The following is a 12,597-nucleotide window of genomic DNA, read 5'->3' as shown; positions in this document are numbered from 1 at the left end:
AGGACCATGGAGCAGAGGACTTGTGTGAAGCACCCTGTAAAGTCCAACAACTCTGGGCATGCATATGAAAAACCCAAGGCAGGAGAAGGTAGTCATCACTGGCCTCTAGTCCCTCCAGATATGGCTACTCTTAATCATGACCTTCTGGACTCCCACAGGATACCAATTCCTAATGAAAGCAACTACTTTTACCACCAGAGTTTTTCTTACACTCTTCTAGATCATAACCTCATAACCTAAGTTAACGAAATTTGGTAAAGGTGTTAAAATCCTTACAATGTTTCTGAGAGAAGCAAACTGAAGAAATTAATCTTTTTGTTTTATCGAGTATACAAAGGGCTGCTATGTGAGAATGGAAACGAGTTCTCAGTAACTCTGCTGAAGTAAATTCAAAGATGAGTTAAGTCAGGCATGATGGCGCATGCTTGTAATTCGAGTACTTGGGAGGCTGAGACAGGAGGACTGCAAGTTCACAGCTAGTCTCAGCTACTTAGTGAGGCCCTCCGCAACTTAGTGAGACCCTGTTTCACAATAAAAAAAAATAGGGCTGGAGGTGTAGCTCAGAGGTAAAATGCTTCAGAGTTCAATTCCCCAGCACTGCAAAAATAAATAAATAAAATGATAAGGAAAATCAATAATCTTCTGTGGACAGATAACTCTTACAGTGCTGTTATAGATGTAACCAGGTATGAAGAGGAGCCTCGGCCAGGCCCTTTAGGCTCTGTTAATTCTATGACATTCTAGAACTTCCCATCAAAGTGAGATCACCTGCTGCACAAGAGCACAAGCATTCAAGGCTAATGCCAGAATGTAGCCCATGTATATAGCCCCAGCAGGATCACCTTTCAGGGGGGCGGTCCGAGGCCGGCCCTTTGGGGCCTGCTTGCCTTTGCCCTTGCCCAGCAACAGCTCCGTGCTGCGTTCCCCATTGGGGCCCAGCTTCCCCATCAGGTGTTCTGGAATCCCCTTCATGCCAGTTTTGGCCTGCAGCTGCTCCTCCGAGTCACTCAAATCCGATAGGTCACTGTTGGTGCTGGAGTCTGAGTCCTGTCTACAAGCCAAGCTTCGCTCATCCAGTGAGAACCTTTTCACAGCTTCAAAAGGAGCTTTGTTCTCCTGTGAAAAATCAGCTGGGGAGGACAGAAAGCTGCCTGAGTGCCTGCCAAAGACGTTACTAAAGGTTTTGAGGAGGGGATTGTCCTGCTGCCCAGGCCCCACAGTTGGCCTCTCCTCTGTGGGGCTGGAGGAGAGAGTAGGCATCTCAATGGGTTGGGTGAGGCTGCTGGTGGGTGAGTTGGAGCGGCCATTCCCCATGGCAGAGAGGCTCGGGCCCCCAGTAGTAAGAGCTGAGCCCAGAACACCAGACACCAGCTTGGAGGAGTCAGTTGTAATGAAGAGGGTTTTCTTCTTTGCTAAAGATGCCGAATCTGCAGAGGAGTGAGACTCGGGCCAGCCAGGTGCTGCCTTGGAGGTGACAGTGGTAGCTGAGGAAGAGCTACCTGATGCCTGAGATGCAAAGCTGCTAAAAGGGCTATGTTCAACTTTCTCCACAAATGCCAAGAAAGGGTTAGAAGGCTCTTCTCGGGACAGTTTTGGGGGCTGTAAAAATAGATTTTCATGACACTCTGGGGTGCGGGTATTTAGGAGGCTCCGTGGGAAGGCTGGAGTGAGAGTGGGCATGGACTCTGCAGGCACTTTTCGGTCTACAGAGCTACCAGCCTTAGAGCCTGGCTTAGTGTCTACTCCAAGAGTGGATCTGCCTTTACACAGGCCTGAGCTCAGGCTCTCAAGGCTTTGTTTGAATGAGTCCCGACTAGAGGAATCATCAGCCAAACTCTCTGAAACCGTAGTGAAGTAGTTACTGGTGGGTAAAGTTTGGGACATGCATTGAAAAAACAAGTTTTTTGAGAGATCAGAGTCTTTCTGCGATTCGGGTGCAGAACTACAGCCAAAAGAGAAGCCCAAAGGTTTATTCTCTGTGGCTAGAACACCATTGGACTGGCTCCTTCCACTTCCAAAAGTCAAAGGTTGCGATACACTTGGGAGAGGTGCTCCAAATCCAGAAGAGGCCAGAATAGAACTTCTTGAATTCTGAAAGGAAGATAGCCTGAGTTAGTGACACTGGCTTCTCATGTTAACCTAATGGTCTCTTTCACTACATTTCTCATGTGTCAATAAACTTTTCTCCCCTATAGCTCTATGGATCTGTTCTTACAACTGGACAGACCACAAAGGGCATTTTTATTTTAGCAAGGTAGGCCAGATAGCAGGATGTCATTCAACCTTCCTTTCTCTTGGTTGTTAGGTAATCAGTCACCAGCACTAGGAAGCTCTGTAAGCTTTTTGGTATCTAGTGTTTCAATATACTCTACTAGGAATTGAAAAGTTCCTGAACAGATAATGATGTTTATTTTGAAATATACTTAGAGGTCTCTGTCATATAAATCTACCTGAATGATTTTAGAAACTATAGTTACAAATATGATTTATTTAAGCTATTACAAACAGCCCATCTTACAAAAAGTGACTTTACCCATGATAAACTCATTGCACATTAAAAAAAAAAAAGCATTCTCTTTATCAAGTGGAAATTCCATAACATGGACCCTTTTGGAAATTAGTCATATTGTTAGCATTCAAGTCAACCTAAAAGCTTCAATTAATGTCAAACTTAAAGAAACTAAATTAAAGAATGCCATTTACTGAGATAAAGTTAAGATCTAACAAAGATCCAAAAAGAAAAGATATGTACACTAAAATATTCATCAATTAAAAACATTTAGTATAGCCGGGCATGGTGGCGCACGCTTGTAATCCCTGTGCTTGGGAGTCAGAGACAAGAGGATTGCACAGGTTCGAAGCCAGCTGCGTGCGCTGGCTTAGGAGACCCGTTTCCAAATAAAAATGTAAAAATAGGTCTGGGAGTGCAGCCCAGAGGTAGAAGGGCTTCCAGGAACCCCAGTACAAAAAAAAAAAAAAAAAAAAGAAAGAAAAAGAAAAAACTACCAAAAACCCCACAACATTTAGTATAACAAAACTAGAAATGAAATGAGAAAACACTTTCCTTTTTCTTCTTTTACTTTAAAAAAATTGTTTTTGAGGGGGTCCTGATGATTGAACCCAGAGGTATTCTACCTCCAAGCTATACCAACATCCCTATTTATTTATTTATTTTTTGGTGGATCTGGGGATGGAACCCAGGGGCATTTGGCCTCCGAGCTACAGCCCCTGCCCTGTTTTTTATTCTTTGTTTTGAAACCGGGTCTCACTGAGTTGCAGAGGGCCTCACTAAGTAGCTGAGGTTGTCCGCGAACCGCGATCCTCAGGTCTCTGCCTCCGGAATGCTGGGATTACAAGTGTGCGCCACCACGCCCAGCTTAACAGCCCTATTTTTTATTCTTTTTTATTTATTTTTGGTGGTACTGGGGTTCCTGGAAGCCCTTCTACCTCCGGGCTACACTCCCAGACCTATTTTTACATTTTTTAAATTTAGAAACAGGGTCTCTTAAGCCAGCGAGGCTGGCTCCAAACCAGTGCGATACTACTGTCTCTACCTCCCAAGCGCGGAGATTACAAGTGTGCGCCACCACGCCCAGCCTATTTTTTATTCTTTATCGTGAAACAGGGTCTCACTAAATTGCAGAGGGCCTCATTAAGTAGCTGAGACTGGCAGCGAACCTCCAATCCACCTGTCTCAGCCTCCCAAGTACTGGGATTATAAACCAATGCCACCATGCCTGGCTTAGCCTAAAAATGTTAACTTCTGCATAAGAATGATGTACAAGGAAGGGTTGGGGTACTTTCAAATACATTATGTACTCATAATATACACAGTCTTAGCTGGGTGTGGTGGTGTACACTTGTAATCCCAGTATTTGGAAGGCTGAGACAGGAAGATCACAGTTCACGGACAGCCTCAGTTGAGTGAGGCCCTTTGAAATTTAGTGAGACCCTGTTTCAAAATAAAGAATTAAAAAACAGGGCAGGGGGTGTAGCTCAGAGGTCTAATGCCCCTGGGTTCCATCCTCAGACCCCCCCCAAAAAATAAAATAAAATAAAAAATACACACACACACAGTCTTTCTAAAGACACTCACAGTAACTATGAACCCTTACTTAGTACTTGTTATTTTAATAAAACTCAGATCCTAGCATTTGAATTGCTAACCACAGACCAAAAAAAAAAAAAAAAAAAAAAAAAAAAGCAACTTTCAAGCAGTAGAGGATAAAACACCTAAATACTATTGCTTGAAAGTTGATTGCTTAATGGTTATGGGCTTTTCTTTTGGGGTGAAGAAACATTTCTGGAATTAGATAGTGATGATGGTTTTTATAACACTGTAAATGTATGAAATGCCACAGAATTGTATATTTTAAAATGGTTAGCTGGACATGGTGGTACAAACTTATAATCCCAGTACTTGGGAGGCTGAGAGAGAAGAATTGAAGGTTCGAGGCCAGGCTTAGCTACTTTAGTGAGATCCTCTGTAATTTAGTGAGATTATGTTTTAAAATAAAGAATAAGAAATAGGGATGGGGTAAAGCTTGGAAGTAGAATGCCCCTGGGTTCCATCCCCAGTACCTAAAACAACAACAAGAACAAAACAAAACAAAACAAAACAAATCCATGCTGGGCATGGTGGGGCATGCTTGTAATCCCAGTACTTGGGAGGCTGAGACAAGAGGATTGCAGGTTTGAGAGCAGCCTCAGCTACTTAGTGAGGTCCTTTGCAGTTTAGTAGCTTGGAAGTAGAATGCCCCTGAGTTCAATCCCCAGTACTGGAAAAACAAACAAACAAACAAACAAACAAAAAAATAGTTACAAAACAAGTGATATAAAGGCATAAGAACTAGGGGAGTTACCAAGACTGTTAATAGCAGTTGACAGTTGCTACAGAAATTACTTTAGGGCATTTTAAAGTTAAAAAATTAAAGTTTATTCTATTCCCACTAACCAAACATTGACTTAAACCTCTAACCCCACAAAAGAGAAGAGAGCAGAGTCACAGAGCCCTGAGGTTTTGCTGTAATCTTATTAGCAAGGTATGGCTAGGAGCCTTGACACACCTGCATGACTGCAAGGAACCTGCATGAGTAGCTCATGTTTCACTACTAAAGTTACCCTTTAAAAATAAATACACACAGAAATGAAAAATAATTTGAATGGTCTTTCATTTTCTTCCAAATGATTAAATTCCAAATCCTTTCCTTATAAAAAAGTGATGACAAACTGATTCCAATTCAATTTTTAGGGCAAGAAGGTTCTTGATGTCTATTTCTCTGTTTTATTTTTTGTGGTGCTGGAGATTGAACTCAGGTAACATTCTACCTTTAAACAACACCCCCCAGCCCTATTTATTTATTTATTTATCTATTTATCTATCTATCTATTTAGTTAGTTAGTTTTAAAACAGGATCTCACTAGGCTGCTGAAAGTCTTACTATGTTGCTGTGGCTGGCTTCAAATCTGTGTCCCTCCTGTCTCAGCCTCCCAAGTACCAAGATTATAGGTGTGTGCCACCATACATAGCTACTCTATTTTAGGTTAAGCACTGTAATGAAAACATTCATGTCTGTATTTTTAAATCATACCCCAGAAGACAGGCTGAACCATTAGCAAAATGACTGATGACGGAAAGTCACAGAAATTCTCCAACCAATGTGAAAGAAATACATATTGAATCTACATTTCATCTATTAGTCTTGCTATGCCAAGAAAAGTAGCATTCACTGGGTTTCTTCTTGTAGCACGCTTATTTTATATGCCATTTACATTCACTCTGCCTTTGACATGGAGTTATTTTAAAATAACTCAGTCAGCCAGGCGTGGTGGCGCACGCTTGTAATCCCAGCATTTGGGAGGCTGAGACCAGAAGATCGTGGTTTGCAGACAGCCTCAGCTACTTAGTGAGGCCCTCTGCAAATCAGTGAGACCGGTTTCACAATAAAGAATAAAAAATAGGGCAGGGGGTGTATCTTGGAAGTTGAATACCCCTGGGTTCCATCCCCAGACCCGCAAAAAAAAAAAACCCAAAACCAAACAAAACAAAAAACCTCAGTCATTATGACTTACACACTGGAAATCCACATAAGATCTTCACATGGTTCTTTTGGAAATGCTGGCTAACAGAGATCTATCAAAAACAGTATGAAATTTGCTTTCATAGGTGTTCTCTTTTACCTGGACATTTTATCTCCTTCCTATCCCTGTATATTAGGAATTAACATATTGTATTTGCTGGAAAGGGGAAGAAATCAGGTAAAATGTATATGCTGTGGGGTTTTAATTTTGTTCTTTGTGGTGCCTTGGGATCACACCCAGGGCCTCAAGTATGCTAGGCAAGTGTTCTACTACTGAACTCTAGACCTACGCCATATTTTATCTGGCATTGTTATAACTGAAATTATTACATTTTAGTGAGTTCCTTCAAATAGGGGTTTCAAGTATTCATAACACACAGTATTTAGCACACAGTAGTTTCCTATAATTTTTGTTTTCTTCTTTATTTTTTTCGAGATGGATGTCTTACTATGCTGTCTAGTATGGCCTCAAACTCCTGGGCTCATGTGATCCCCCTGCCTCAGCCTCCCAAGCATCTACAGGGATTATAGGTATGTGCCACCAAACCTGGTTTATATAATTTTTAAAAATCATCAAGCACTTCATCTTTGTATTTTCTTTTCTAGCTTGAGTTAGTCTGTTTGAATCGTAGTTTGGTAGCCAAAATTAGTAAAAAAAAAAAATTTTTTTTTGGTGGTACTGGGGATGGAACCCTTCTCTGGGCTACACTCCCAGACCTATTTTATATTTTTATTTGGAAACAGGGACTCTTATGCCAGCAAGCCTGGCTTTGAACCTGCACGATCCTCCGGTCTCCGCCTCCTTAGCGCAGGGATTACAAGTGTGCGCCACCACAAGCTGGCCTAAAATTAGTAAAAATATATATTTTTTTGTGGTGGTACTGGAGTTCCTGGAAACCCTTCTACCTCCAGGCTACACTCCCAGACACCTATTTTTTATGTTTTTATTTGGAAACAGGGTCTCTTAAGCCAGCAAGTCTGGTTTTGAACCTGCGTGATCCTCCTGTCTCTGCCTCCCAAGCACGGGGATTACAAGTGTGCACCACCACACCCGGCCTAGTAAAATATTTTGATCATGTTTCAAACTTGGTTTGGAGGGCCAACTTTTTTTGTGTGTATGATAATGGGGATGGAACCCAGGGGCATTCTACCTCTGAGCTACATCCCCAGCCCTATTTTTTTGTCTTTTTATTTTTGATACAGGGCCTCACTGAATTGTGAAGGGCCTCACTAAGTAACTGAGGCTATCTGCAAACTGCGATCCTCTAGTCTCCGCCTCCCGAATGTGTGTGCCACCATGCCCAATACAACCTGACATTTTATAAAACAACTTATATTCACCGGGAATGGTGGCACGTGCCTATAATCCCTGTGCTTGGGAGACTGAGACAGGAGGATCGCATAAGTTCGAAGGACGCCTCAGCTACTTAGTGAGGCTCTCAGCAACTTAGTGAGACCCTGTTTCCAAATAAAATATAACATAAGTCTGGGAGTATAGCCTGGAAGTAGAAAGCCCCTAAGCTCCACCCCCAGTACCACCAAAAACAACAAAACAAAAAACTTGTATTCAATGAGAGTTTCATTTTAGCAACAACAACAACAACAACAACAACAAAAATCAGATAAAGAACTTGGTAAACTGGATACTACTATAATTAAATTCATCAAATTTACTAAGTAAGGTTTAAAAGGATGAAATTAATGAGAATAAAAAATTCTTATGGCGCCAGATGTGGTGGCACATGCTTGTAATCCCAGTACTTGGAAGGCTGAGACAGGAGGATCTGAGTTCGTGGCCTTAGTGTGGCCTTTTGCAACTTAGTGAGATCCTGTTTCAAAAATAAAGAATACAAAATTGGGTTGGGGATGTAGCTCAGAGGTAGAATGCCCCTGGGTTCAATCCCTAGCATCACACATGCACAAAAAAATCTTTTATGGTAGCCAGGCGTGGTGGCGCATGCTTGTAATCTCCGTGCTACATAGATTCGAAGTCAGCCACGCTGGCCTAAGAGACCCTGTTTCCAAATAAAAAAGTTATAAAAATGGGTCTGGGAGTGTAGCCCGGAGGTAGAAGGGTATCCAGGAACTCCAGTATCACCAAAAAAAGGAAAAACAAAAACTTTTATGGCTATTTAAAATGATGGAAAGCAGCCTAGCCTCAAGGGAAAAAAATATCACAGAAAATGATGAACTGAAGACAGAGTAATGGTAGCATGCACACATAGCCTTAATTATAGTGCTCACTATTACCAACACTGTAATTCATTAGCCTTCCATTTCATAGGTCTTGTGGAGGCTCAACCACTATGTGAACTAAATAGATAATTAAATTAATAAGATTCTCCACCAGATCTATTTTAACATCTCATTAAAACGGGTTGTATAATCAGTTTTTGATGAGCCCAATTGTTTAGGTGACTTGTAAAGTTATTAAGAGCTGATAAAGTTATTAAAATATACACATTTGCTCAATGAGCAGTAAAGGCACAGCCACAGAATACAATTTAAGCACATCTCAGAACTACTCTTTCCTAAGGGCATTTGAGATGTTTTTAAAGGTATTAACAATAAAGAAGAGTGAAAGAGTAGACCCCAAATCTGGGAAATCTTCCCCTGAATCAACTCACCTCTCCTGAGGCCTGCGACCAGCTGCCTTTCTGCTTTTCCGGCCCAGTCCCTGCTGCAAGGCCAGTGTCTGAGATCCTCACTGTGGTTGGGGCGGAACTGGTGGTAGTGACCACAGCTGCTGAAGCCACCATGCCCTGGCCAGCTTGTTCCAGTGTTTTTCCTGCCTCTTTGTTTTCGGTTTCTCCCACCTCTGGGGCCAAAGGTGTCTGACCTGTGGCTGCAGAATATGGAGTGAAAGGTACAGGCGTGTCCCCACCTACAGGCTCATCCTGCACCACCAGAGTCCTGCCGTTTTCTTTGGTGTAAGTGGCAAAGCGAATGTTGCGGTTAATCTGGGGGACAAATGTAGACGGTAGCTGCTTGGGTCTCTGATCCAGACCTGGCTCTCCACTGGCATTAGATCCTTTCCAGGGCCCTCGGTTTGCCTCACCTCCATCGCTCCCATTACTGTCTACTTCACCCCTGTCTCCTTTTAATTTCTTTGATGCAGGATCACACCCAGAGTCCGAAGCACTTTTCCTCCTTCGGCCATCTTTCCCCTCTATGCTTTCTCTCTTCTTCTTTCCTTTGGAAGATTTTACTGCTTTTAATGTACCCCCCTACAAAACAAAATTCAAAAAAGATTTATTATACGGGACTTAATATTCTGTGAAAATCATAATCCATTAGCTCTTTCCCATCTCCAAAAGCAGAAAAAGCAGGCATAAATTGCCAAGTTTTGATGCCAGCTCTAAAACATTTCCTTTGTCAAAAAGCTCCAATCTTTCTGTGATTCAATTTATACATACATTCAAAATAATAGTTACTAGAGCCGGGCAGAGTGGTGCACACTTGTAATACCAGTACTTAGGAGGCTGAGACAGAAACATCACAGGTTCATGACCAGCTTCAACTACTTAGTCCCTCTGCAACGTAGTGAGACTATGTTTCAAAATAAAGAATAAGAAACAGGGCTACAGGTATAGCAGCTTGGAGGTAGAATGTTCCTGGGTTCAATCCCCAGTTCTGCCAAAATTAAAAAAAAGAAGAAAATAAGAAAAAAGTTACTAGAAGTTAACTTCCTTGCTAAACCTCTTACATAAAATACACTACTTCTTCAAATGGATGTTTGAACATGTTAACAACTTGTGTAATTTCTTTTATAAAACAAACTGCCAGGGATAAAATAACTTGCTTTACTATATATCTCCTTTCAATAGAAACTTTCATTTCAAGCATTTAAGTATAAATCTCCTCTATCTAGAAGTCACTAAAAGCAATATTTATGAATTTGTGACCAAAGGAAAAGTGAATCCAACAGAGACAGGTTTGGATTACTCAAACCGACATTATAAAAACTTGCCTCATCTCTAGACCTTATTTCAAAGCACTAAGAAGAGAAAGGAAAAAAAGCAGGTCACCACTGGTCAAAAAGTCAAATCTCTTCTCTCTTCTGGTGTTTTCAGACTCTCATGAAATTTGAGATCAGACAACTAAGAAGATAAGGATTAAAAGGGAAAATTTCTTTCTACCTCTGAGCTATACCCGCAGCTCTATTTTTTATTTTGGTGGTGGTACTGGGGTTCCTGGAAACCCTTCTACCTCCGGGCTACACTCTCAGACCTATTTTATATTTTTATTTGGAAACAGGGTCTCTTAGGCCAGTGCAGCTGGCTTCGAACCTGCACGATCCTCCTGTCTCCGTCTCCCAAGTGCAGGGATTACAAGCGTGCGCCACCACGCCCGGCTCTATTTTTTATTTTGAAACAAGGTCTCACTAACTTGTGGAGGGCCTCACTAAGTAGCTGAGGCTGGCCGAGAACCTGCGACCCTCCTGTCTCAGCCTCCCAAGTCCTGGGATTACAGGCATGCACTACCAATGCATGCTTTAGAAAAAAAAAATACTCCTCCTTTTTTTTTTTTTTGCAGCACTGGGGATGGAACTTAGGGACATTCTAACTCTGAGCTACACTCCCAGCCCTATTTTTTCCTTCCTTCCTTCCTTCCTTCCTTCCTTCCTTCCTTCCTTCCTTCTTTTTTGTGGTACTGGGGCTCCTGGAAGCCCTTCTACTTTTGGGCTACACTCCCAGACCTATTTTATTTTTGGAAACAGGGTCTCTTAAGCCAGCGCGGCTGGCTTTGAACCTGCGCAATCCTCCTGTCTCTGCCTCCCAAGCACAGGGTTTACAAATGTGCACCACCACGCCCGGCCTTCCTTTTTTAGGTACTGGGGATGGAACCCAGGGGCATTCTACCTCCGAGCTACACACCCAGCTATATTTTTTATTCTTTATTTTCTGAAACAGAGTCTTTCTGAGTTGCGAAGGGCCTCACTAAGTAGCTGAGGCTGTCTGTGAACTTTGATCCTCAGGTCTGTGCCTCCAGAATGCTGGGATTACAAGCATACGCCACCACGCCCTGCCTATTCCTTATTTTTGAAACAAGGTCTCACTGAGTTGTAAAGGGCCTCACTAAGTGGTAGCTGAGGCTGTCTTTGACTCATGATCCTCCTGTCTCAGTCTACCAAATGCTGGGATTACCAGCATGCACCACCATGCCCGGCTTGGAAAATATCTCTTTTTGAATAAGCTCCTTCACTAAGAAGAATGAGGTGGGGCATGAGATACACTAGTATTCTCTACAATAATCTTTGTGCAGCAAGGACTTATATCTGGAAGAGTTTTAGATTGACATCCCACTCTAAAGCAGATTACTTGTTTTAACTATTCAGAAATATGTGTCGAGCCGGGCGTGGTGGTGCACGCTTGTAATCCCTGGGTTTGGGAGGCAGAGACAGGAGGATCCTGCAGGTTCGAAGCCAGCCTTGCTGGCTTAAGAGATCCTGTTTCCAAATAAAGAATATAAAATAGGTCTGGGAGTGTAGCCTGAAGGTAGAAGGTTTCCATCCCCAGCACCACCAAAAATAAATAAATATATATATATGTGTGTGTGTGTGTGTGTGTGTGTGTGTGTGTGTGTGTGTGTTGCCATGGTAATGAACTAGTGACACATAGTTTTTATATGTATGCGTGTGGAGGCACCTAGGATTGAACCTACAGGCATTCTACCTATGAGCTATACTCCTAGAACTTTTTATTTATTTTGAAAGAGGCCTTCCCAAGTTGCTAAGGCTGGCCTCCAACCTGTAATCCTTCTGTCTGAGCCTCCCAAGTACTAGGATTTACAGATATGTGCAACAATGCTGGGTGTGTGGGTGTACTAGAGATTGAATCCAGAGGCATTGTACCTATGCACTATACCCCCAGCCCTTTTTTTTTGAAATAGGGTCTCTTACCAGGCATGGGTGTGGTGGCATATGCTTGTAATCCCAGCATTCGGAAGGCAGAGACAGGAGAATCAAGATATGTGGAAAGCCTCAGCTACTTAGTGAGGCGCTTTGCAACTCACTGAAAGACTGTTTCAAAATAAAAAATAAAAATAGCGATGGGGGTGTAGCTCTGAGGTAGAACGCTCCTGGGTTCCATTCCCACTACCGCAGGAAAAAAAAAAAAAAAAAAGTTGTGCAGAGCCTTACTTACTAAGTTGCTGAGGCTGGCCACAAACCTCCAATCCTCCTTTTTCAGCCTTCTAAATACTGAGATTATAAGCATGAGCCACCACGCCTGGTTATGGCTTTTATTTTTTTGTTTTGAAAAGGAGTCTTGACAGGTTGTTGAGAATTCTGCTGTGTTGCTGAATCTGTACCTAAACCTGTGATCTCTTCCGAAATACTGGGATTACAGATGTGCACCATCATGCCTGACTTTTTTGTTTTTGGTTTTTTGGTAGTATTGGGGATGGAACCCAGGGGCCTTCTACCTCCGGACTACATTCCCAGACCTATTTTATATTTTTTATTTGGAAACAGGGTCTCTTAAGCAGCAGAGGCTGGCTTCGAACCTGCGCGATC

At 42.3% G+C, this 12,597-nt stretch overlaps 1 protein-coding gene across 1 annotated transcript in view; it reads right to left on the bottom strand.

Moving 5' to 3' along the window:
• The window catches only part of KDM3B (lysine demethylase 3B), a gene marked incomplete at both ends in the record, with an annotated part of 111,227 nt that overhangs the window by 48,438 nt on the left and 50,192 nt on the right, over nucleotides 1-12,597 (bottom strand). The window contains 2 exons of the mRNA XM_080702731.1: nucleotides 843-2,091; nucleotides 8,708-9,307. Of these exons, the coding sequence (XP_080558857.1) occupies nucleotides 843-2,091; nucleotides 8,708-9,307 (1,849 nt within the window). The remainder of the gene's footprint in view (nucleotides 1-842; nucleotides 2,092-8,707; nucleotides 9,308-12,597) is intronic.

The sequence above is a fragment of the Muscardinus avellanarius genome (genome assembly GCF_963383645.1).
Source record: "Muscardinus avellanarius genome assembly, chromosome: 1".
In the NCBI taxonomy this organism is placed as follows: Eukaryota; Metazoa; Chordata; class Mammalia; order Rodentia; family Gliridae; genus Muscardinus; species Muscardinus avellanarius.
This window is presented reverse-complemented; position numbering and strand designations above follow the sequence as displayed.